Raw genomic sequence first — 26,441 nt, 5'->3', positions numbered from 1 at the left:
GGTTCAAATCCCAGCCTCGTGAGAGTGGGGTGTGGTAGCACCCCCTGTCATCTCAGTGCTCTGGAGGCTGAGGCAGAAGGGCAGCCGATGAGTTTGCGCCAGCTTGGGCTACACAGTGAGACCTTGTCTCAGAGAAAAGAAGACAGTACTGCCAGATATAGTGGCACATACTTGGGAGCCTAGTAGTGGGAGACTGAGGCAGGAGAATTGTACATTTGAGGCTAGCCAAACTGGATGACAGAGTGAGAGCATGCCCCAGTCTCTCCAAGGGAGAGGCACAGCCAGCTCTCCCAATAGCATTTCCTAAGTGGCTGAGGCAGAGCCACGCCATGGCCTACATGGGCAATCAACAGTCCACAGAGCCTCCAAGATGCAGAGGACAAGCACTCTAGCTTCTGAGTGGTGCTTGTATGTGCCTGGCCTTGGCATGCTCCTCTCTGTCTCTGCACAGGGTGAGAATCCTTCCTGCCAAAGCTAGGGTAAAAGCATAAACAAGCAAGCAAACAAGTAAAGCCGGGCATGGTGGCGCACACCTTTAATCCCAACACTCGGGGGGCAGAGGCGGGCGGATCTCTGAATTTGAGGACAGCCTGGTCTACAAAGTGAGTCCAGAACAGCCAAGGCTACACAGATAAACCCTGTCTCGAAAACAACAACAAAAATAAATAAGCTAGAACCAGCTTTCTTCAAGTAGGAATGGATTTTAATGATTTTAAAATGGGTTTATACAAAGTAGCTTTGCCCACAGCCCCAGGAATCTCTCCAGCACTATCTCTTCGGCCAGTTGTGCCGGAAGCCTCTGCAGAGACAGATGAGAAGCAAAGTTACTTGTCCAGTTTAGGAGCTGTGCAAACCTAACACACAGCAAAGGGGGGCAAGCAGGAGGGCAGAATGGCAACTATGCCTGGGTGCTGAGCTGTGTGCGGTCTGGGGCAGCAGGCCTGTGCTGCTTCCTGTGGGGGACCCTGACCTCAAGTCCTGTCTAGCATAAGCAGCTCATGCTAATGACAACGGTCACCAGTGAAGGCCACTTGAGATTTCTCTATTCCTAAGGCACAGACTGGTGAGGGTGGCCAGGGAGGACGTGCAGTGCAAGAACAAGGACGGCGATGGGGTCTGAGCCTGGGATGCAGGACATGGTCATGTGAATGTGACTGAGACATGGGACAGGCCATGTCCACACCTGCTTTCTGAGTGACAGAGTCTTGCCTCTGTCCAGCTGCAGCCCCTGAGCTGCAGTGCTTGGCATTCCTGCTGGCCTGGCCATATCACTTACCTGTCTGACTTCCCAGTAGGAAAGGACATGCTTTTGTTTCCCATAGACTGTTTGAATTTTTTGGCTCCAACACATTTCTGAAAGAGAACAGTTACGTACGCTGACGCCAACCTCAACCACCAGCCCCGGGATGGACACGGAGCTTGGGCAATCAGGTCTCAACCCAGCATTTGTGCCTGAGAGGCTGTGACAAGGACAGGAGGTTTTGCAGGCCTGCCCACTGCTCACTACACTTCAAATTCAGCCTGGCTAGCAGACTGGACGCCATCAGGAGCTGCACTCAGGCCCTTCACTGCGTGGTGCAGGAGCTTAGGCCCAGGAAGCAGAGTGAAAGATACCCTGTGCTATGGTATTCCCCGCTAGGCATGGTGGCACAGGCCTGTAATCCCAGCACTTAAATGGTGGAGGAAGGACTGTGCGTTCAAGGCCAGCAGGATGGCTCAGTCTTGCCCCCACACGCCCAGTGACTGGAGTTAGATCCATGGAGCCCACGGTGGAGGCCAAAGCTCCCATGAATTGTCCTCTGGCTTTTCTACGCTCTTCACAGTAATATTAAATAAAAAAAAATAAATAAATAACATGGGGAGAACAGGCGGCACTATCTACACTGGAGAAGAAGGAGATGAGAAAAAGGGCATGAAGAATTCCTGGATGGTCACTGCAGCCAAGAGGACAGGAGGACTCAGGTGAGGAGCGCTCTGCAGCCTTACCTTGCCAGAGGGTGCCAGCTTGTTTGGGTCAAACTGGGAGGAAGCCTTGGATTTACTGTCCCCTGAAAGAAGAGTGATCATGACAATGAGCAAACACAAAGGCTTCAGGAGGTGCCAGCACCAGTCTGCCACCCTTTCCTGTGCTCCAGCAGTCCTGAGCCCATGCTACCCACAGATCTGTGCCCAGGCTGGTAGAAGCAGGTGGACACTTGTGCATCAAGATCTGAGGCAACGTTCCTGATAACACTCAGTGTGTAGACTGTCTAGCCCCGATTTCTCACTTTTCCAAAAGCTAGCGGCTGCTACAGAGTTAACAGTGCCACATGTACCCCCTTCAGAAGAGGTCACTTTGTGGGTTTGTGAACAGTGCCTTCAACCTAATATAGTCCTATGGATGTGGGAGAGGAACTTAGCCACGTGCCACAGCAGAGGACCTCTTGGTGAGCTAGGGACAATGGCTACTGAGAATCTGCCAAGGACAGCAGGTGGGCTTCTGTCTGGGCCGCGGTGTCCCTGGCAGGGCTCACTCTACAGCTCCTCCCACCTCCTGGTATCCTTGGTGCGTCCCCCCTGTCCTTACCAGCAAAGGCCCCAAAGTCTGACTGGCTGTAGTCGTAAGGACTGAACTCTTTCCCTGGGGGGCCTGGGTCCTTGGGTTTCTTGGAGCTTTTTAGTCGTTTCTTCTCCTGCTTTTGTTCTGTGGTCCTCGGGTCACTTGTGGCTCGCTCTCTCTTCTTGGCATTTTCTAGCTGCAGGTGACAAGAAGCAGGGAGGGAAGCATGGTAACCACCTGTAGCACAGAGGACCTGGGGCCAGGGCCCTAGTGTAAGTGAGAGGGTCACGTGTATTCCACTTACAGCTTACATACAGACTGCAGGCATCCCATGCAACTTAAGTAACTTTATGCAGCATGGAATTACACGTGGTGTTGAGTTATCACTTAGAACGTTTTAGACAGTAGGCATTTCAGGTTTCAGGTACGAGACTGGGATGTTTAACCTGTTTTAGCTGGGGCTCAAGCTGCTTCAACAGCAGGGATAGGGGCCGAGGCTGGAATTCAGGGCCAATCACACCTAGCTAGTAATAGCTGGGTAGAGTTCCTAACTGACAATGTTATCAGGTCCCTTAAGGTAGAGGTTAAGAATGGAATTCTAGCTGGGCAGGCACCGTGACACAAGCCTTTCCATCCCAGCACTGGCCAGGCTGGCCTTGAACTCAAGAGATCCCCCTGCCTCTGCCTCCCAAGTGCTGGGATGAAAGGTATGCACCACTATGCCTGGCTAAAGTTTGGTTTCTAAGTAAATTTGTTTTAATCCCAAGTGTGGGATATGGCATTTCCTTAGTTTATCCACAGCTGATAATTGCCTTCTGTGGCTCAGAGAAGGACGTGATCTTTGCCAGCTGGAGAAAGTTTAATTCTGAGGGTTCAGAGAGGTTATAAATACGAAAGGGGAGAGAGGGAAAGTGGGGGGGGGGAGGGAGGGGTCCAGGGCTTTGAGGGCATGATGGAGGAGGAAGAAGGCTGCGTGTTCGTCTGGCTGTGTTTGCCATTTGCTGTTGCTGGAATGCTGGATATCCTGATGACTGAGATCACCCAACGACCCTAACCAGCCGGAACTAAGTCTAAACAGGGCTATGCCGCCTTTCCCTTCTGTCTTTCTCTCCTACCTAGGACTGGGGGAGGGGTTGGAAGGGAGGTAGAGGCTTAAGGAATCCCAAATGAAATACAGTTATAAAAAAAAAATAGAGCCCCCCAGCCCCAAAAGAACAAAGAGGTCTCTAGGGTAGACTAGGGCACAACAATCTCCCTGTGCCTTGTCCTCTGCCAGACCAAAGCCCGGTGCTATGAGGATTTATCAAACACACAAAAAAATCTTAGCGAATGCTAATGTCAGCTACAGGGGGGCACTGACTAGGAAAGCAGATCAGCTAGGAAAAAGCCATGGAAAGTGGGTGTAGGGTCCAGAACAATCCTGAGCATGACCGCAGGCACTTGTTTCTGAAGAGGGGCAGGGGAGCACGTACCGCAGCCTGCTGCCGCACGGGGATGGCCTGTTCCTGCACAGCTGTGTTGGACTCCTCCTTTGTCTGTTCCCGGGCAGCTGCGAGAGAGAAGTGTCTGTAGACTTCTGCCATTTGTCCACCTAACCTGGGCACAAGGGCCAGTGTCTTCTCTGACATGCTTAGTGTCAATAGCCAGGCCTTCTAAAGATGGCTTCTCTCACAGCCAGCAACCCTATCTTCCCAGCTGCTCAGGACATTCCCTGCCACTCCATGCCTTATCCAGCTTAACCACCAGGATCTGACATCAGACCTGTGTCAGCCGTTACTACTGTCTTACCTAGGCTCAGGCTTTCTGTCCCTCTACTTTGATCGTGTCAGTTGGATTCCTTCGACTTGGAATCCTGCCAAGTCACACTAAGGACCAGCCAGGCCCCACTGAGGCCCCACTGACTTGTCTGCCTCTCTTCCCCAGCTTGTCTGGGCAGTCCCGCCTTGCCATCCTTTGAGCGCACCAGCTAGCTATCACATGGGACTGTGGAGTCGGCTTCAGCCCACTCTCTCCCCTGGCATCCTTGGCGGCATCTTCGCTTCAGGTGACCTAATGTCCAGACAGCCGTGCCCCTTCTTTACAGGGGCAGAACATGAAGGCAGTGACAGCGCCCCCTCCCCAGTACTGGGCCTGCTCAGCTCACTGGAATCCCTACTAGATACCAGTCATTTGGGGTCCTCGATCAGACCGATGTGCTAGGGTGATCCTTTCAAAGACCCTGCACTTACACGGGTGCGAGCACTACCTGTTTGCTCAGCTACCTTCTTCTTGGTTGCTTCTTTAGGTTCTTTCTGGACTTGGGCCTGGCTGGCCAGCTTCCAGCGATTGCTGATCTATAATGAAAGCAGACAATGACCAAAACAAAAACAAAAAACCCCGAAACTTTTAAAAAGAGCTGCCTAAACTCAGCTACTCAGGAGTGCCTACTTGTTTCAGAGGCAATGGAGGGCATGCCAATCTAACAGTGACACACATCCTAAGCCCAAATCTAAAAATGCCATTTTTTTGCTGGCTTTGTTTGTAAGATCCTTATTAAAGAGGGCGAAGTCCGTTTGAACCCCAGGCTGCGTGTGATCATGCTGGACATCAGGACAGTCACCCACCCCAACCAGTAAGCCTCAGTCACTTCCCAGTGGCCCAGTTAGTAAGCAAAGTGGAATTTCAGGTGGGCTTCCTCATAGTCCTGTTTCCCTTCCTGTCCTACTTTCTGCTGTGACCTTGGGATGGACAGCTGAAGGGTGTGCCACATCCAGGGGGCTGGGCAAAAAGAAAAGCCACTTCACTTCCTCCACTTCCTTTGGTTTTTGAGTCAAGGCTGGCTTCCAAGCGCCTTCCAACGACGACGACCTTGGATTCATTCTCTTGCCTCCAATGCCAAATACCACATGGTTTACAGTTACACACTATGAACTCCCTGTTCCTACGTCCCCCTCCCCTTTCTGAGACAAGGTCTCACTATGTAGCCCAGGCTAGCTTGGAACCTGCTATGTAGACTAGGCTCAACTCAGAGATCTGTTTCTGCCTCTGTGCTAGGATTAAAGATATGGCACTATGCCTGACCTATTTTTCCCCCCGGGTTTGGCTCTGAACCCAAGACCCTGTGCTTCCTAAGTGAGTACACTTCTACTGAATCAAGTCCAAGTCCAGGATTTCCCATTTCTTCTTTTTTAGTTGTATTTTTTTGGGACAGGACCTTATCATGTAGCCATGGCTGGTCTGGAACCTGCTATGTACATCAGGTTGGTCTCAAAATCTGAGAACTACCTGCTTCTGCCTCCATGTGCTTTGATTGAAGGTATGTACCACCATACCAGTTACTAGCTATTTTCATGACCTTTTATTCACTCACTGTGTGTGTTTGAGTGCCACTGTGCACGTATGCAGGTCAAAACACAACTTGGAGTCAGTTCTCCCCCTCCACCACTTAGGTCCCTGGGATCAAACTCAGCTTTCTAGCCAGGGCGGTAGGCTGCTTCACCCGCTGATCCATCTCGCCAGCTCTGGAACTTCCCACTCCTAAGAGCAGCACGTTACCCCTAACTGGACTGAGGCCTGTTACTGTGCTGACTAGTGACAGGACTGTGCTGGTGGTGACATCAGAGCACATCCTCCTTATATGGAAAATGGAGGCTTCGAATCAACACGCTGCCTCCCAGACAGAGAGGGACCTGTGAGGAGTGCTCTTGCCCACAGTGCAAGGCGGCGCCCCTTTAGATTCAAGCTGCTCCCTCTAAGAGCCTTGAAGCGATATACACATATACAAATGTTATAAACTATATGTACTTTATTACATATAAATTACTCCATTAGGAAAACACAAACACTTTTGGTTCTTTTCGTCCAGTGTTGGATTTGAACCCAGGCTACCATACATTAGACAAACACTATGCTATTTCAATACGCCTGTGAACCAGAGCAGGCTGCTTCTTCCTTTTTGAAAAGGCAGGGCCTCACAGACCCCAGATTATCCTAGAACACACTATGGAGCTGAAGATGACTCTGAACTTCTGATTGTCCTGCTGTCACCTCCCAAGTGCTGGGATTACAGGTGTGCATGTCCACGCCAGCTTTATGTGGTGCTGTGGATCAAACCAGGGCTCCATACAAGCCAGGCAAGCACGCTACTACTTCAGCTCCTTTCCCAGACCCAAACCTTTTGCTGTAGAGTCCCAAAGGCTTCCGGGGACTGGGCTACAGTTTGTCCTCTTCCTAGGAGCATGCTTTGAGGGAAAGGGCTGCTGCGCTGTTTTCAGCAGCCTACAGAGGCTCTGAAGCCTGCCTGAGATGGGGCCCTCACTTGGCTCAGGAGACTGTACAGAGCTACTGTCCAAAACTCTGAGAAGCTACTTACTTCATAGATTTTTGAAGAAGGATCAAACTTTGCTGCTTGAGAGATGTGGGCCTTGTGTTCCAGAGAAGGCAGGAACTGCAGAAGGGGAAACAGTCACTGCATATGCCAAGAGCAGGCACCTCGCCTGTCAGAGGCACTATTATTGCCAGTGTGGTCCCACAAGGGACTCAAGAGTCCCGACCTGGACACCATGGACGACTGACACGCCGGACTTGGGCTCCCCTTCCATGGTCCTGCTTTCCTCCCAGAGTTCCCTGTAGCTCCTGCTGGCCTGGTGCAGACGCATGACTCACCATCCTGAACGGGTTCTCAAATGACTCCATGATGTTCTGGGCTTTTTTCTGTGCAGCCGTCAATGGAGTCTTTCCACTTTCCTCAGCAGTAGGTTCCTACAGGGACAGACCAAAGCCACCACTTCTAACCATGACCAGGCACAACGTCAGGATGCTCTTCTGGATCCACAGCAGGGAGGACTTATTTCCTGAAATGATGAATTCTTTGTTTTTTTGAGTTATGGAGAACTCACAGGGATCTGCCTACTTCTGGGATAAAGACTTGTGAACAGCCACACCCAGCATGAGAACTGATGAACACAGAGACCCACCTGCCTCTCAAGTGCTGGGACGAAAGACGTGTGCGACCACCGCTGGCTGATTTTTAAAAAAATTATGTGCATGAGCACATTGTTTGCACGTATGATACCACATGTGTGCCTGGTGCCGACGGAGGTCAGAAGGGGTTGGAGGCCTGGAACTGGAGCTACGGATTGTTGTGAGCCACCATGTGGGTGCTGGGAATCTAACCTAGGTCCTCAGCAAAAGTAACACATGAGAACTGGGCTACAGAATGAGATCCTGATTACAAAGGAAGAAAGGAAGGCAGGAAGGCAGGCCGGCCCCGTTAAGACACCTAGCTGCTGAGTCTCCATGGCAGTCTGTGGCCGTCAGAGGTCCTACACCTTTTTTTCATGAATCACCATGGTAAGACTCAGCCTAAATTCTCCTCCTCCCCCCAAGACAGGGTTTCTCTGTGTAGCCCTGGCTGTCCTAGAACTCACTTTGTAGAGCAGGCTGGCCTCAAACTCAGAGATCTGCCTGCCTCTACCTCCCAAGTGCTGGGATTAAAGGCGTGCGCCATCATGTCTGGCTCATTCACAACTTCTAAAAATGTGTGTGTGTGTCGGCGTGTGCATGTAGAGGTCAAAAGACAACCTTTGATGTAGGGTCTCTTGTTTATCTCACAGGTGTGTTCCAGCCTCTGTCTTTGTAGTGGTTTCTGGGAATCCAAGCTGTAGTCCTCACACTTGAATGGCTAGCACTTTATCCAGAGAGCATCTCTCCAATTCTTTGCAGGGAACCTAGAGGCGCCAGCACAGGTGGAAACAAGCAGCCAGGAGATGACAGGTAGGTACAATCCAGAACACAGCTCAGCCCAGGCAAGTCACACAGGGTCCCAGAATGGACACTCCTTCCTAGGGTCAGGGAGCAGGGACCTGCCACTGCCTAGAGTCTACCCTGGCTACTGACATTTCTTCTAATGAGCTATAGCGCAGAAAGTGTGTTTCTAAGGCTTTTCTCCTTCTTGTTCTCTCAAAGCACATGCAGGTGAAGATGGACATGTTCAGGAGGTGTACAGGGCACAAGCTCCAAGTTCAGAAGAATGCACTGCTGAACCCTGCTGGCCATCCAGCTGGTCTGGTCCTGTCATGGATGGATCTGCTCCTGTCTGTCATACCAACCTAAGAGTCCTTCACCTCAGGCACTTTTGCCTCTAAGGTTTCTTTCTTTCTTTCTTTTTCTTTTTTTTTTGAGACAGGATTTCTCTGTGTAGCCTTGGATGTCCTGAAATTCACTCTGTAGACCAAGATGGCCCCAAAACCAGATCCACTTGCCACTGCCTCCCAAGTACTAGAATTAAAGGTGTGGGCCACCACTGCCTGCCCCCCGCCCCCCCATTTTTTTCTTTTTAAAAAAGACATTTTATTGATTGATTGATTGATTTTTGAGACAGGGTTCCTCTTGTAGCCCTGGTTGTCCTTAACTCACTTTGGAGACCAGGCTGGTCTTGAACTCATCGAGATCTGCCTGCCTCTGCCTCCCAAGTGCTGGGATTAAAGGCGTGTGCCACCATGGCCGGTGAGATTTATTTTTTCATGTGCATGAGTGTTTTGCCACTGTGTATATATGTGTACCATGTGCGTGCCAAGTGCTCACAGAGGTTGAAAGAAGGTCAAATTACAGAGAGTGGTAAGCCATCGTGTGGTATGTGGAATTGGATCTGGGTCCTCTGGAAGTGCAGCCAGTGCTCTTAAGCTCTGAGCCATCGCTGCTGCTTGTACTCTTAAGGTTTCTTCACACACAGTGCTCATGGGACACCCTTCCCTGGCTCGAGCTCACCTGTCCTCACCTCTCTAGCTTTACCTTTAGCACTAGTCTCAAATGTGCATGCAAACCTCCAGGCAGACAGCCACGTGATAAGACCACGCAACACCAGGAAGCCTGAGTCACCTTGGTGAGTTTTCTGGTTACTCACACTGAATAAAGTGATGACGGCCGTAGCAAGAAGGCATCTGGCATCCAAAGAGGTCTCTCCTTTGCCCTCAGCGAAGAGACTCGGCTGTTTCTGAAATGGCACAATCCCTAAAGACAGAATCAGCAAGGTCAAGACCTGTGGGCTTTGGTCCAGGAAGCTGGCTCAATCTGTCTAGGAGCCCAGAGGGCCTCCTCTTACCATCAGCTGGGGTGATCGGGTAGTTATCTGGAGGGGCATGGGAGCAGTCATGGGGTCCAAAGAGATCAGTCTCCAACCTCTGCACCAAAGAGAAAGCAGTAGATCATATGTAAAACTCATAAGCAAGACAGAAGCTCTTGGCCAGTGGGACAGCACTGACCTGTCAGGGGCTGTGGTCTCCACCCCTCCCACAGGTGAGACAGCAGCCGTGACACTGTACCTCGGTGCTAGGCAGCGGTCCGCTCTTCTTCACTCCAGCTACAGTTTCAGACTAAGGAGGAAAGGAGAGTAGGGCCAGGGATGTAGCCAGCTGGCAGTGTTTGCCTGGCATGCTCGAAGCCCTGGGTGGGACCGCACATGCCTATAGTTCCAGTATTCCAGAGGTGGGAGCAGGAGAAGCAAGGTCAGGGCCATCTTGGGTTACTTGAGACTCTGTCTCAAACAAACACACACACAACAATAAAATAGAACAACAAAAAAAAAGAAAGCAAAATGGGGGTTGGGAGGTGGGGGTGGGGTGGGGGTGGAGAGGAAAGCTGTGTAAAGCCAATGACATGCATTCACTCAGCAGACCGTGCTCACCCACAGCTGTCTCCCAAGGGCCAAGAGATAACCTTTCATCCCTCACCCTGTCAGCACCTGACACTCAAGTACTACTATGTCAAGGACCAGTGGCTCCTGTGAGGTGACACTCAATGGCTTCCAGCCTGGAGGAGCCTTCTCTGGCAGCCAGCATGCTTCTACTCATACAAACTGGGAACCTAAGAAAGGGTGTGTGGGGGGTGTGTGGGGGGTGTGTGTGGGGGTGTGTGGTGTGTGTGTGTGTGTGTGTGTGTGTGTGTGTGTGTGTGTGTGTGTGTGTGTGTGTGTAGGGGGTGGCAGCGCAGGGGCACCCAGGGCCTCCCTGATGAGAGGCAAACATCTTCCCTGAGCTACTCAGAAGGACATCTTAGCAGGACAGCTGCAAACATCCTCTCTTCTTTCATTTAGACTCTTGTGGGTCAAGTCTTTCTAAAGGTAATAAATGACCGATCACACATTTATATTGCTACCAGGTCAACACATTCAAAGCTGTCCCAAGGAAGGTGAGTGTGGTGGCTGTAATACCAGCTGCTATGGAGGCTGAGGCAGAGGGACTCAAAGTTCAAGGCCTGCCAGGGCTACAGGGTTACACAGCTGAACTCCAGGTTGGCCTAGGAAAGACCCTGTAAATTAAGATCCTACCTCAAAATAAACAAATAAATAAAAAGAACTTAAGCAAAAAGAATCCATGTAAGTTGAATCCCCCCCCCCCCAAGACAGGGTTTCTCTGTGTATCCTTGACTATCTTAGACTCACTTTGTAGAGCAGGCTGGCTTCGAACTGTAAGTTGAATTTTAACAAGTTTTATTGTCTGCATTCCCACTAAGACACGTGTCTGTATTTCTTTCTTTATATTCATTCATTCAACCATTCATCCATTCAGCACGACAAACAGGCCAGAGGGTAACTTGAGGGTGTTGATTCTTTAACCACAAGGGACCTGGGGATTGAAAACTCAGCTCATCAGGCTGTTGGCAAGTGCCTGTGACCTCTCTCTCTCTCTCTTTTTTTGATTTTTCCAGACAGTGTTTCTCTGTGTAGCCTTGGCTGTCCTGGACTCCCTTTGTAGACCAGGCTGGCCTTGAACTCAGAGATCCACCTGCCTCTGCCTCCCGAGTGCTGGGATTAAAGGCGTGTACAACCATTTAAAAAAAAATTTTATTTATATGTATATGAGTGCTCTATCTACATGTATACCTGCATGCCAGAAGAGGGAGGGCAACAGATCCCAGTATAGATGGTTGTGAGCCACTTCATGGTTGCTGGGAATTGAACTCAGGACCTCTGGAAGAGCAGATGGTGCTCTTAATACTGAGCCATCTCTCCAGCCCCCATACCATCTCATCTTGATCTTTTTTTGAGACAGGGTCTTATGAAGCTCAGGCTGGCCTCAAACTTACTAGATAGCTGGGGATGACCTTGAACTCCTGACCCTCCTGCCTCTGTACCAAGTGCTGGGAGTACAGGTATTGGCTATTTCCTTTCCTTCTCTGGATTCCCATCCCACCTGTGGTTCTGTCCTTCCTCTCGTTTGTGTTTTGCCTTTTCGAGACAAGGTTTCTCTGTGCAACAGCTCTGGCTGTCCTGGAACTCGCTCTGTAGACCAGGCTGGCCTTGAACTCATGGAGATCCACCTGCCTCTGCCTCCCCAGTGCTGGGATTAAAGGCGTGCGCCACCACGCCCTGGCCCACTGCAGAGCTTTTTGTTCTGGGTCCTACCCCCTGATCAGCAAATCTAACTGCCATCCAGGTACATGACTCCTCTATCGTCCTTAGGCTCAGAAATACCTGGCAGCCCTTTGTGACCATCCACTACCAAGTGCCAGGAACTTTTCCCTCTGGGGCTTCCCTAGCAGGCCTTTCCACACTGGTCCAACCATGTGCACCAGGCTGTGACGGCTTCAGGTTGGGGTTCCCACTGCCAGCTCTCTACACCGGGATCCCTACTCCAACTCATCCCACCGGATCAACTGCCTTAAAGCAACCACTAAATGGCCCAGCTATCACATTACCAAAAAGGCCATACCATATGCAGGATAAAGCTTAGCTTATGACTATCATTTAAAAAAAAAAAAAAATGCAGTTGCTGGTGAGGATTTTTTTTTAAAAGGAGGTCATCATTTTGAAGATTTATTTATTTATTATTATTTATACAGTGTTCTGCCTGCATGTACACCTGCAGGCCAGAAGTTGGCAACAACTCACAGTTGTGAGCCACCATGTGGTTGCTGGGAATTGAACTCAGGACCTTTGGAAGAGCAGGTGGCGCTCTTAACCACTGAGCCATCTCTCCAGCCCCGAGAAGGATTTTTATTCCAAGTATGCCTGAATTTTATCCCTGGGCACTCATATGGTGGAAGGACAGAACTGAGCGCTGCAATATATATTCTGATCTGTGGAACACACATGTTTGCACGCACACACAGAGTATGTAAAGAGTACTGGGCTGGGGCAATGGAGTACACACGTGCATACACACACACACACACCCCACATAAAAAGGGCTGGGGCAGTGGAGTACACACATACACACGTGTACACACACATACGGTACGTAAAGAGTGCATAGGCTAGGGCAATGGAATACGTGCGCGCGCGCGCGCGCACACACGCGCACACACACACACACACACACACACACACACACACACACGAGTACATAGAGTGCTCGGGCAATAACTCAGCAAAAGAGCACCTGTGCAGCACGGGGAAGGCCTGGGCTTCAACCCTACCATCAAAAAATAAAACCTCAGAACCCCAAGCCCTGAGCCAAACCAGTAACCATAAAAGCACCTCAATCTAATACGACACACTCAGGCACTTGCCAAGCCGTCAGCACTCCTCAGGATGATTTAGCACAGGAGAGCACTCAGGCCTTGCCAAGGCCACAGGAGGGAGAAAGGCCCTGCTGGACAAATCCCGCATACCTTGAGCAGGGGCATCTCTCGAGCCTGCTGGATCAGGAGATGCATCTCATTGATCTGCTGCCGGACAAGAGGTGGTACTGGGTTGCAGCAAGCTATGATGCCTTGAGGCTCCCTGAAAGCAGGACAAAAACTTAGCTCATCATGGAGATGCAGCCCTTGGAAGCTTCCTGACAGCAATGAGTGGGCAGCGGTGGCAGCTCAGCAGCTTGCTTAGCTCCACGCCTTGGGTTCCATGCCCAGCACAGCACAAACCTGCAGCCCCAGCACTTGTGAAGTAGAAGCAGGAGGATTGGAAGTTCAAGGTCATCCTCTGCTAAGTGGTGAGTTCCAGGCCAGCCTGGTCAGGGGTGAGGACCAGTCTCCACCCATCCCCCCATACAAAGGCCAGATGGACTAAGAGGTTACATGAACCAGCGCAGGCCAGCCACCTGCACATGTAATCTCTGCGGTGCCAATTCTCAGCCCACTCTTTCCTTTGGCTGTCTTAGATTCTGAGAGCTGGAGACAAGCCGCAAAAAAAGCTGATTTCCAATTTCTTACTCCTGTTTATGCTCCAACTAATATTACAAAATGCTTAAAAACTATGAGGCTTTAATTTGGCGAGACACAGGAAAGAACTCAGGACACTTCCCTCTCTAAGGGACTGCAGGAGTGGCTGTGGATACGCCAGTTCAGTTTCAGCTCTTCCCCAGGAGCCCTCAGGCAGGGACTGTGGCTCCCTGGGCCTCGCTGCCTTCTGAGCTTGGAGTACTACCCTCTCCTGAGCACAGCCTTGGGCAGTGGCACTCAGTGCCCGCTGGGAAGGGCTGAGCGCGCATGTCATTCGGCCCTGAGACTTACTTAGGCAGCTCCTCGGCTATCTTCAGCATCATGTGATTTGGCAGAACATATCTGGAACAAGACACAACGGGATCACATTAAATTCAAGTAGCAAGGTCCGCTGAACACTACAACACAGGAGATAGCAGCCAGCCTCCATAATTGGACCAACAGGGCCATCAGCATCATCCCTCACCCGTAGCTCTCATCCTCCCTGCGAGCTGTTTTATCCCTCCAGGCAAAGAGCAGCTGAAAGGCTGTCAGCTGCTGGGAGTTCAGGTGTTTCTTTTGCTTGCGATACAGCTCAAGGTAGGACTCGTCAGTAAAGACAGGCTTGACAAATTTCTGCAAAATGTCAGAGAATATTTGAGATCAGTGAGAATCGGGGAAAGGCTCAGTGGCCATCACTGCCCAACGTGCATGAAGCCCTGGTTTGATTCTCAACATTGGTTGTTTTTTTTTTTTTTTGGTTTTTCGAGACAGGGTTTCTCTGTTTCTCTGTGTAGCCTTGGCCATCCTGGACTCAGTTTGTAGACCAGGCTGGCCTCGAACTCACTGGGATTAAAGGCGTGTGCCACCACGCCCGGCTCGATTCTCAACATTGTTTAAAAAAAAAAAGAGGTTCAATGGGATAAAAGACTGTGCCCTGGGCTCTTCAAAATGCTTTTCTCTTTCATTAAAGGACAAGAGTAAAACTGGGTTTGGTGGCTCACTTAGGAAGCTAACACAGGACTACTACAAGCCAGAGGCCAGTGTGAGTTACCTACTCAGACCTTTTCGTAAAGAACTGAAAAACTGCCGGGCGGTGGTGGCGCATGCCTTTAATCCCAGCACTCGGGAGGCAGAGCCAGGCAGATCGCTGTGAGTTCGAGGCCAGCCTGGTGTACAGAGTGGGCTCCAGGACAGCCAAGGCTACACAGAGAAACCCTGTCTCGAAAAACAACAACAACAAAAAACCTGAAAAACTGCCAGGTGTGGTTGGGCACGCCTGTAATCACAGCAGTTGGGAGGCAGCAGGCAAATCTCTAGGAGTTCGAGGTCAGCCTGGTCTATAAAGTGAGTCTAGGACAGCCAAAGCTACACAGAAACTGTCTCAAAAACCAAAAGAAAAAGAACTGAAAGACCTTTAATCACAGCACTTCAAAGGCAGAGGCAGGAGATCTCTGTTAGTTTCAAGACAGCCTGGTCTACAAAGGTGACACAATGAAAGCCTGACTTGAAAAACCAAAATGCCGCACTCTGGGAGACAGAGGCAGACAGATCTCTGTGAGTTCGAGGCCAGCCTGGTCTATAATGGCTACGCAGAGAAACCGTGTCTCAAAAACAAAAACAAACCAAACAAAAAACGTTCAATATTCCTCACCATCAGGAAAATGCAATTATTATAATTATTACTGTTGTTGTTTTTTCAAGCCAGCATTTCTGTGTAGCCTTGGCTGTCTTTTTAACTCACTGTAGACCAGGCAGGCCTTAACTCAGAGATCAGCCTGCTTTGCCTCTGAAAAGGTGTGCACCAACAGGGAATGGCTTGCAAAATATTTATTTAGTTTACGTGTTTGGGTATTTTGCCTGCCAAGTCTGTGTACCACATTTGTACCTGGTGCCCATGGAGGCATTACTGACAGTCATGAGCCATCATGCAAATGCTGGAAATCAAACCAGGGCCCTCTGACAGAGCAACTACTGTAGCCTTGGCTGTCTTGGACACCTCTGTAGACCAGGCTGGCCTCGAACCCACAGAGATCCACCTGCCTCTGCCTCCCAAGTGCTGAGACTAAAAGCGTGCACCACCATGCCAAGCCCAGCATTGGTTTTTGTTTTAAATTTCCCTTTACTTTATGTGTGTTGGTGTTTTTGTCTATATTTATGTCCATGCGGGACCATCAGATCTTGGAGATACAGACAGTTGTTAGCTGCCGTGTGGGTGCTGGGATTTGAACCTGGGTTCTCTGGAGGAACAGTCAGTGCCCTTAACTGCTGAGCCATCTCTCCACCACCCCCACATTGTTTTCTATGTTGTCATCCCCACCCCCCCATCTGAGGACTGAACCCAGGGCTCTGCTAGGCAAGCACTCTACCACTGAGCTAAATCCCCAACTCCAGTTTGTTTGTTTTGGGGGGGGGGCCTTTCAAGACAGGGTCTCTCTGTGTAGCCCTGGCTGTCCCAGACTCACTCTGCAGACCAGGCTGGCCTTGAACTCAGAGATCCACCTGCCCCTGTCTCCCAAGTGCTGGGATTTAAGGTGTGTGCCGCGCCCCCCACCCCCCTGCTTGTTTGTTTGCTTTTTTAATCGGGTTCTGGTAGCAAGCACTTTATCCACTAAGCCATCCTTTCAGAATGGAATTTTATTCAGCCATAAAGGAAAATGAAGAAATTGTGACATCTGTGGGATTACAGAGGGAACTTAAGATCACCATGTTAAAATAAGCCAGATACTGGACAGCTACTGTAAGCCTTCCCATGTATGTAAAACCTAGACTTAGACCAATGTGTGTGGTCATCACAGTAGATGAGAGAAGCAATCTTGAGGGGAAGAGAAGTCAGTAATGGAATACAATTGCACTGAAAGCAGAAGGCTTTCAGAAAAAGGAAGTGGGGACAATTAAGGAGGGTGGGAGACAAGGGTGAAGAAAAAGAAGACAGGAGAAAGACTCATATGTGTAAAAGAGTCCTGCTCCCCCACCCCCTCTTTTTTCAAGACAGGATTTCTTTCTTTCTTTCTTTTTTTTTTTTGGTTTTTCGAGACAGGGTTTCTCTGTGTAGCCTTGGCCATCCTGGACTCACTTTGTAGACCAGGCTGGCCTCAAACTCACAGCGATCCGCCTGCCTCTGCCTCCTGAGTGCTGGGATTAAAGGCCTGCACCACCACGCCCGGCCCAAGACAGGATTTCTTTAGATCCTGGCACTCTAACCAGGCTGGCCTCGAATCCACAGAGACCCATCTGCCTCTGCCTCCCGAGTGGTGGGATTTTAGTGTGCACTGGTGTTTTGCTTGCGTATGTCTGTGTGAGGAATTAGAGCTGTAGACAGTTGTGAGCTGCTGGGAATTGAACACTGGTCTCTGGAAGAGCAGCAAGTACTCCTACCCACTGAACCAGCCCTTCAGCCCCAAGAGCCAATTCTTTGCTCTTGCTAACTTAGAGAAAATAAGCAGAGGAACTCCGTCAGAAACAGCTTGAGCGCTGGGGTCTGTGTAGCTGTGTTGGGGTCTGTGTAGCTGTGGTGACGTGGTACCTTGAGGCAGATGTCCCTGCTCCGCTGCCACACCACCTGCAACTGCACAGGCTGGTCGTTGCCTCTCTCCCAGAGCTCCAGCCTCATTCGGTCATAGATATAGAGCAAGTAATGGGTGTCATCCCGGGCATAGCTTAGCATCTCTTCTGGCAGAGGGCTAGAATTGCAAGAGAGACACAGCTTTAGTGGCTGTCACAGGGAAAGCACTCCAGACTGTATGTGCTGGTGACAGACTTTCTTGGCCCCTTTCTCATTCCAAAGATCTTTCCTTCCCAACGGCACATGGACACTTCCTGCATCTCAGAAAGACCAACCATTATTTAACATGGGGCAGTAAGGCAGTAATGTTATGGTTAAAATTAGGGTGCTACAGTTCTGGGGTGCCCTGCAGCTCCTATCTGTTCTTACCCTGTGATTTCTGTTGTTTTTTTTCCAAGACAGGGTTTCTCTGTGTATGTAGCCCTGGCTGTCCTGGGTCTCACTCTGCAGACCAGGCTGGCCTTGAACTCAGAGATCCACCTGCCTCTGCCTCCCTGAGTGCTGGGGTTACAGGTGCGTCACCATGGCCTAGCTTCTCTGTGCTTCCTTACCTCCGCTATGAAAAGTGAGCAAACACTAAGTGCTGTGAGGAGGGTAATAGCTTAATAATAAAGTGGCTTTCAAATGTTACTAATTTTCTTCTCATATTGGGACTGTATCATCAGTTCAAATACATTTTCCTTTTTATATTTTATGTCTGATGCCTGGCAGTGGTGGTGCATGCTTCTAATCTGAGCACCTGTGAGGCAGGGGCAGGCGGTTCTCTCTTGAGTTCCTGGTTTAGAATGAGTTCCAGGACAGTCAGGGCTACACAGAGAAATTCTGTTTCAAAAAACAAAAAATATGGCATGTGCAACTGAAGAAATGCTCAGGGAAGTATTGGCTATCTCGAAAGTGACCAAGTTGGACCAGGCTTCCAAGTCAATAGACCTTCTCCTGCTACCTGCACCTCTCTACCACAGGCAGACTGACCGTATTCTCCAGTCTGCCAGCTGGTACTGCTTGTTTGACTCCACACCGCAGTAGAGTCTCAGCAGATGATCAAGCGAATGACGAGCCAGGTTGAGAAGCCGGGCTGCCTGATGTGTGTCAAACATGTTCACCACATAGAGTCCAAAGTCTTTCTGTAGCCACTCTATGTCGGAGTCGGCACCATGGAAGACCTGAAAACACAGACTATGCAGTTCACACCAACACCAGGCTACTTGTCTGTCTCCTTACTTAGCCCCGCCTCTAGGTTATCAGAACGCTGGCAGGAATTCAACCCTGGGACTTGCACACGCTAGACAAGCACGCTACACTGGATTCCATCCCCAGCCCAGGATATGTATTGTTTTAAGTGCTTATTTCACTCAGGCCACAGGCATCCGTTGTGTTTGCTAACTGTACTGTTAAAGGCTGCAACTGCTTTTAGGCCATGTGTGGGTAAGGAACCCTATTAGCTCCAAGTGTGTCCTTAAGTACAAGCAATTCAATTGACTGGGCTCACTGAACAGCCACTGACATGATTTATATCAGTGCATAGCACAAGCTACATCGAAAAGGCCCCCACGGGGTCGAGAACCAAGCAGATAAGCATGCGGGACCTCAAGGTGGAAGAGGACATGGTTTTTCCCTCGGGCAGGAGCCAGAATGGCTGACCTTGACGATGGCGGGGTCTGTGAGGCTCTCGTTGAGAATGTACATGTCACTTCGAAGCTCTAGGGTGTCAACGATGAAGTCTTCCGTTCGGGTGGAAATTTGCATCAGGCAGGTCAGTCCTAGGAAGCTTCTGTAGGAGTGGTGCTGCAGCAGAGAGAGGGAGCTCAGGGAGGGCTAGGCTACAGGCGTCCCTTCTCCTTTTCACTTTTATTCTGGGGAGGAAACCAAAGAATCTTGCACAGAGCTATACCCATAACCCTCCTCCATCAGTTTTTAAAAGTCAGCTATAGAAGTTACACGACTAGTTTTTTTTAGAGAAAAATAAAAATAAAACAAGGCAATACAGTCATTTTAAAGCCAGCCTGACATAAATGCAATACATGTCTCAGGCCCCCACATATATAAAAAAAAGAGAGAGACTGATTAACTTGAGGCAACCTAAGTAGCTGAACTCACAGGAGAATGAGGATTTCACTCAAGTTACAAGGTACCTCTAGGTCCACTGCAAACTCCTGACAACCCAGGAGCTTCTCATTGAGCTCCACAAGCTCATCCAGGGAAGATACAAAGTGGCAGGGTGTTTCCTCCACAGGTCTGTATAACTGTATCAAGGAAGGGGCACAGAGAGTATCACGTTAAAAACCAACCTTACAAAAGTACAAGATGAATGCTCATCTAAGGGATGGCCCCAGCCCCCAGCCCCCTACAGCTACTGCAGGACGAGTACCAGCTCCGCAACCAAGTCTGGGCACTAACCTGGGGCTGTGGCTTCTGCAGCACTGAGTCAGGTGGGGTGAAGTGATCGAGTTCATACTGGTAAGGATGTGCAAACCTGAGTGAACACAACACAGTCTTTAGGTTGATTCCATGATTCAGGACACAGCGCTCAGATACAATGTGCATAAGCAAATGCTGAGGTGGCTGGGGTTGGGGCTGGGGCTTGGCTGCTCCCTGGGGTTGGGGCCCAGGCCTGGCTGCTCCCATGCTTGTCCAGCACAAGCAAGCCCCGGTGCCAGCCGCACTAACACACACACATTAACACACTAACACACACACACACACACACACACACACACACACACACACACTTTTTTAAAAAAAAAATGGTATGACGGGCCAGGTATAGTGACATAATCTCAGTACTTTGAGATAAAAGCAGCAGTTCAAGGTCAGCCTGAATCATGTACGGCCCTTTCTACGAACAATAAAGGAGAACACTGGAGCAGAAAGGTGAGGGGAAAGAAAGACAGACCCACGCACTTACATGTCCTGCTCAACCTGCTGGGTTCTCTGCTGATGGATGAAATCTGCCAGCGCAGGGGGTACATCCAGGTCCTCAGGACGATCCTGGGGGCGCTCCCGCCTTTCCTTTGAGAGAGCTGGAGACCCAAGCAGTGACAAGCGACCATCACACACATGAGGATGCACTTGTAAGCTTTCTAGCTTAGGAAAAGGAGGGGGTGATGGGCTCCTCTGAGGAAAGAAACCTGCAAGTGGAGACTCCACCTCTTCCAGGCTTTTGTGCCAAAGGGAAGGACTCGAAGCCACCACTTACCCTGAGGGAGAGGTTTCCTTGCATTGGGCTTGACAAAGATTTTAGGGAGAAATGGTGTGTTGGAGTTGTCAATCTTCTCTCGAAATCTGAGCTGAGGTCGGAGGATGTTTTTTGCATGCAGCAGTCGGAAAGTCTCTGATTTTGCTTTCTTGCCGTATTCTCCTGCCTACAGTCAACACATACGGATCAACTAAAACACAGCAACTTGATGATGTAGGAAAGGAAATTCCAACTTGTCTTCTGACGAGATGGGACCATCCCAGGAATGTTACTGCACGTGTGGGTTCAAGTGCCACATGGAGAAGGGGTAGGTGGGCTGTGTGCTGGTGAGGCCATGTGAGGGTGGGGAGTGCCCGGCTACGTGCAGTATGTAAAACCCTTATCAGGAGCTCTACTCAGCCACCTGCGGAGCAGCGCTCACCTTCCGGTTCCAGCTTGACACTATTGTTTTGGGGCCCTGCAGCCCTGCAGGGAGAACAGGCTGTTGATGCTTGATCACACCCGAGGCTTCATCCAGCAGTATACCCTGTGAGGAGACGAGGGACTGGGTTAGGATCTGCTCTTGACAGGCTTAACTACCTGACATTTTCAAGAAATGAACTTACAGAAATATGTGGTTAATATGTACATGAAAGAGTAGGGAGGGGCTGGAGAGATGGCTCAGTGGTAAAGAGTACTGGCTCTTCTTCTAGAGGACCTGAGTTCAATTCCCAGCACGCACATGGCATCTCACAACTGTCTGTAACTCCAGTTCCAACGAATTTGACCCCCACACAGTTACATATGCAGGCAAAATGCCAATGCACATAAAATAAAAATGAATAAATTTAAAAGAGTAAGTAAACCTATGTATTAAAATATTCGTACACTGTAAGGATTTAGAATTTTAACCTGCGAATTAAAATTTTAAATTTGTATATGTATCAGTGTTTTACTTGCATGTATGTGTGTGAGAGGGTGTTGGACGCTCTGGAGCAGGAGTTATGGATAGTTGTGGACTGCCATCTGAGTGCTGGGAATTGAACCTGGGTCCCCTAGAAGAGCAGCCAGTGCTCTTAACTGCTGAGCCATCTCTCCAGAGCTAAAAAACTTAATAAAGCATGAAAGCCGGGTGTAGTGGCACACGCCTTTAATCCCAGCACTCGGGAGGCAGAGGCAGAGGCAGGCGGATCACTGTGAGTTCGAGGACAGCCTAGTCTACAAAGCGAGTCCAGGACAGCCAAGGATACACAGAGAAACCCTGTCTCAAAAACAAACAAACAAACAAACAAACAAACAAACCATGGATGGGGGCTGGAGACATCATGTATGGAGCTCTTCTCTGACACCTATGTCTATAACTCCAGCTCCAGTGAGCCCCGAGACCTCTGGCCTCCATGGACACTGGCATGCAGGTGTACATACCCATAACGTTTTTTTTTCTTTTAAGATTTATCTATTATGTACACAGTGTTCTGCCTGCACACCAGAAGAGGGCATTAGACCTCATTATAGATGGTTGTGAGCCACAATGTGGTTACTGAGAATTGAACTCAGGACCTCTGGAAGAGCAGCCAGTGCTCTTAACCTTTGAGCCGTCTCTCCAGCCCCCATATCCCATAATTATATACCGAGATAAGCTCTTGCTGTGTAAGAGTCCCAAGTTGGCCTGGGACTCATAGGCATCCCTGAGCCTGATCTGCCTGTTTCCCTAGTGCTGAGATCCAGCACCGCACTAGGCCTGGCTGTACTCATTCCCTTCTCATTTCCCACAACGCCAGTACTTCTCCTTGAGGCTTTTCTTTTTTTTTCTTTTTTTGGTTTTTTGAGACAGAGTTTCTGTGTAGCCTTGGCTGTCCTGGACTCTCTTTGCAGACCAAGCTGCCCTAGAACTCACAAAGATCTACCTGCCTCTGCCTCCGCAGGGCTGGGATTAAAAGCATGTGCCACCACGCCTAGCTAATATTTGAGTTTTTTATTTGTTAGTTCGCTATGTGGACAAACACTCACCACTCTCTCCAAAATCACATCGTTGGTATCAACTAGTAAATCGAACTTGTCCTCCAATTCAGTCACTTTACTGCGATCTTTGATGTTGCTGCGACACCCATGGTACTGCATCACCCTACTCATGCTAAAGAAGGAAAACGAGGCTTAGCACGTGTGCCTTTTAGTCCACCAGTCTACCATCTGGGAAAACACCTCAGAGGGCTTGGCTCAAACGTTCCCAGCACTCTGGATGAAACTAATCAAATACACGCCCTCACAGCAACCTTTAAGAGACAGGAGCCCAAGGCAGGCCTGGTGGTGCAGGCGTGTGATACTGGTTTCTTGGAAGGCTTGGGCCACAGCGAGTTTAAAACCAACCTGAGCATTTTACTGAGATAAACCATTTCTCAATAAAATATTAATGTTAAGGTAATTTCCTTGAACAATTAATATATGAGAAATTATAGCCATGGCTGTTGTATTTGCTCTACACATCAGGCTGGCTTTTGAACTCAGAGATCCACCTGCCTCTGCCTCCCGAGTGCTGGGATTAAAGGTGTGCACCACCACTGCCAGCAGTTTTTTGAGACAGGGTTTCTCTGTGTAGCCCTGGCTGTCCTGGATTCATTTTGTAGACCAGGCTGACCTTGAACTTACAGTGATTCACCTGCCTCTGCCTCCCTGTGCTGGGATTAAAGGCGTGCACCACCACTGCCCGGCTCAAAAAAAGACTTTTTAAATAAGCAAACAAATAAGCATTTTGTATGCGTATGTGTGAGTGCCTCTGCCCGTGTGTAAAGGTCAGAGGACAACCTGCAGGAGTGGGTTCTCTCCCTCCAGACATGAGTCTCGGGGACAAGTTGTCAGGTTTGGCGTTAGGGGCACTAGGTGCCTTTTACCCACTGAGTTATCTTGCAGACTCTAAATTTATTTTTTTTTAACGGTCACAGATGATGCTGGGTGTGACAGCTCACATTATACTTTAGCACTCAGGAGGTAGAGGAAGCTTGATCTCTAAGATTTTCAAGGCTAGCTTGGTCCACACAGCAAGTTCTAGGCCAGCCAGGGCTCCATAGTGAGCTGCTAGTCTCCAATCCCCAGCCTCATGCCCGTCCTGGTTACCGGCGTTCAGCCAGTGCTTTTTGTTGGTTGGTACTGGGATTTAGACGTAAGGGCCCCATCATGCTCATTATTTTCCTGCCATTGAAAAAAAAATGATTTTTTTTTTTTTCGTTTGTTTCTTTCAATCAACATAATAAACTTACCACTGAAGCAACCTGTCTCCTTGTGTTTCACAAAATGCCTGGAAGGCAGGAAAACTTCGGTAAAAATCATACTCGTCCCCAAACTGTGGCAGGCTCCCGGATGCCTTGGTAACTGCCACTACCGACCCAAGTGCAAACTGAAAAATCCAGAGAAAAAGACACATTTTAAACATGGATTCCTCTACCCAGATCTACCCAATGGACAGGACATTCTCCACAGTTGAGTGGAGAGTGGGGTCTGACTTTCACACGAACTCTGGTGCCCATATTTGACCACGCCCCTTGGATGGGGAGGCCTGGTGGCACTCAGAGGAAGGATATTAGGCTACCAAGAAGAGACTTGATACCCTATGAGCATACACAGGGGGAGGAGGTCCCCCTCAGTCACAGTCATAGGGGAGAGGAGTAGGGGGAAAATGGGAGGGAGGGAGGATGGAAGGATACAAGGGATGGGATAACAATTGAGATGTAATATGAAAAATTAATGAAATATATTTAAAAAATAAACATGGATTCCTATTCATCCAGCAAAAATTAAAAACAGATTTAAAAGATAATATCCCAGGGAGATGAGAGATGGCTCAGGGTTAAGAGTGCTTAGCTCCTGCACAGGATATGGGTTCCGTTCCCAGCACCCACACAGGGCTGCCCTCCACCACCTGCAACTCCAGCTCCGGGGCTTCCAAAGGCCTCCTTTGGCCTCTATGAGTATCAGCATACATGTGGCTCACATTTTTCTCCCCCTTCCCCCCTAATAAAAATAAAATAACCAAAGACTGTTTTTCAGGTTCACCTATCACTCACAATGGAGCCAAGAATGACTTAGAGCCTGGTCTCTACCTCCCTATGACAGGCAGGGCCACATCTGTTCATGTGGTGTTGGCAGTCAAACCCACGACTTCAGGACAGACAAGCATTCTACCAACTAAGCCAGACCCCTAGCCCTGTTGTCTTTTTTTTTTTTCTCCACAGATAATATCTTAGCCCAGGCTGGGCTCAACCTCATTTGTAGTCTGAAAATGACTTTGAATTTCTGACCCTCTGGCCTCCACCTCCTAAGTGCTGGAATTACAGGTGTGTATGTGGTGCCACGAATGAGACCCCTGCCTTCATATATTCTGGGCAACCACCTACTAACCGAGCTACATTCCATCCTAAGATGAATCAGGTTTATTATGGCCTGGTTTTATTTTAGTCTTGGTTCTGATAATTATGAACTGTGATTTGAAGCAAGGTATTTAGTTTATTCCTCCGAAAAATGGGTATCGTAAAAGGCACCAAGTCATAAGTTATTATGAGGATTAAATGAGCTACTAAAATCACTTAGAACATTGCCTGGTACAGACTCAAGAGCTTTTAATGATAATTTACTATCCTTTTGTGGTTTTGATGCACACACACCAACAATACACAGTTTAGACACTTCAGATGACCATTTTATAGTGGTTTAGGTAGACTGTTGTGAAGCAATGGGAAACAATCTGAAATGGCTGACATTTGTTTAGGGCTGGGGAGATGGCTCAGTGGTTAAGAGCACTGACTGCTCTTCCAGATGACCTGGGTTCAATTCCCAGCACCTACATGGCAGCTCACAACTGTTTGTGACTCGTGCTTCAGGGGATCCAACACCCTCACATACATGCAGTCAAACACCAATGTACATAAAATTAAAAAAAAAAGGGGGGGTGTTTACCGGGGTGTGGGGGCACATGTCTTTAATCCCAGCACACTGGGAGGCAGAGTCAGCAGATTACTGTGAACTGGAGGCCAGCCTGTCTACACAGAGAAACCCTGTCTTGAAAAGCTTGGGTGTGTGGGGGGGAGTAGAAGGAGGGATGGATGTTTAAGGCTGTGGTTCTCAACCTGTGGATATCAGATATCCTTCATATCAGATATGTACATTACAATTCATAACAACAGCAAAATTAGAATTATGAAGTAGCAACGGAAATTTTATGGTTGGAAGTCACCACAACATGAGGAACTGTATTAAAGTGTCGCAATGTCGCAGTAGTAGAGTGTGAAGGCCTAAGGACAGCGCTGTGAATTTTGTGAACAAAGAATTTAAATAACAACTCTAAACCGGTTTAATCCCAGCACTCGGCGAGGCAGAGGCAGGCGGATCTCTGTGAGTTCGGGGCCAGCCTGGTCTACAGAGCGAATTCCAGGACACCCAGAGCTAAAACAGAGAAACCCTATCTCGAAAAACTAAAACCAACCAAGCAACCAACCAGCCAACCCCCCCCTCCCACCCCAACGTCTTGCTTCTTCTCAAGAGGTCCTAGTAAATGTGCTTTGGCTCTTGGAGGAGAGTGGATGGCAGCTGTGACGGGTGACAGTCAATCCAAGAGACAGGGGTTACAGATGTTTGCACATCAGGAGAAGAGAGCAACGGGCGGGAGAGCCGTCCAGCTGTGGGGCCCCTCGGGAGAGGTAGTGCAGGGTGCGCCACGTGGATGAGGAGGACACCCTTCTAAGGGCGCAAGACAAGGCTTTACTCGGGAAGCGGCACGCGCTCACACCGGAAGCGCGGCGCCCTCTGTTCCCGCTCCCCCGCAGCCATTCTCGTTGCGCGCCGTCCGGCCGCCGTGACAGGCGCCGGAAGCCTGCAGCCCCCGACCCGTTTCCGGCTAGAACAGAGAGCCCCCAGGGCCCGCGAACTCACTTTCACGAAGCTGTCTGCGTCGGGGAAACCGGGCAGCACCATCTCAGCGTCAGTATTGGTGGCGTTGGTCGCTGGCGCGGCTTGATGCTCCCGGGGACTGGGAGGCGCCATCTTTTTGTCCTAGG

At 49.5% G+C, this 26,441-nt stretch overlaps 1 protein-coding gene across 1 annotated transcript; it reads right to left on the bottom strand.

The window, feature by feature from the left end:
* Positions 1 to 681: 681 nt before the first annotated feature.
* Exosc10 (exosome component 10) lies at positions 682 to 26,441 on the bottom strand. The gene is made up of 25 exons (XM_051171231.1): positions 26,317 to 26,441; positions 23,652 to 23,788; positions 22,408 to 22,531; positions 20,840 to 20,944; positions 20,419 to 20,584; positions 20,128 to 20,242; positions 19,620 to 19,695; positions 19,355 to 19,465; positions 18,864 to 19,007; positions 18,195 to 18,385; positions 17,184 to 17,340; positions 14,145 to 14,293; positions 13,970 to 14,020; positions 13,130 to 13,241; positions 9,841 to 9,891; positions 9,621 to 9,699; positions 9,423 to 9,529; positions 7,184 to 7,279; positions 6,891 to 6,965; positions 4,785 to 4,872; positions 4,012 to 4,088; positions 2,567 to 2,735; positions 1,987 to 2,048; positions 1,277 to 1,353; positions 682 to 799 (listed from the first exon to the last, which is right to left on the bottom strand). Exons 1-25 carry the CDS (start codon positions 26,425 to 26,427, stop codon positions 769 to 771), a joined length of 2,661 nt encoding a protein of 886 aa, XP_051027188.1. The 5' UTR covers positions 26,428 to 26,441; the 3' UTR covers positions 682 to 768.

This window comes from Acomys russatus, chromosome 29 (genome assembly GCF_903995435.1).
Source record: "Acomys russatus chromosome 29, mAcoRus1.1, whole genome shotgun sequence".
NCBI lineage: Eukaryota > Metazoa > Chordata > Mammalia > Rodentia > Muridae > Acomys > Acomys russatus.
This window is presented reverse-complemented; position numbering and strand designations above follow the sequence as displayed.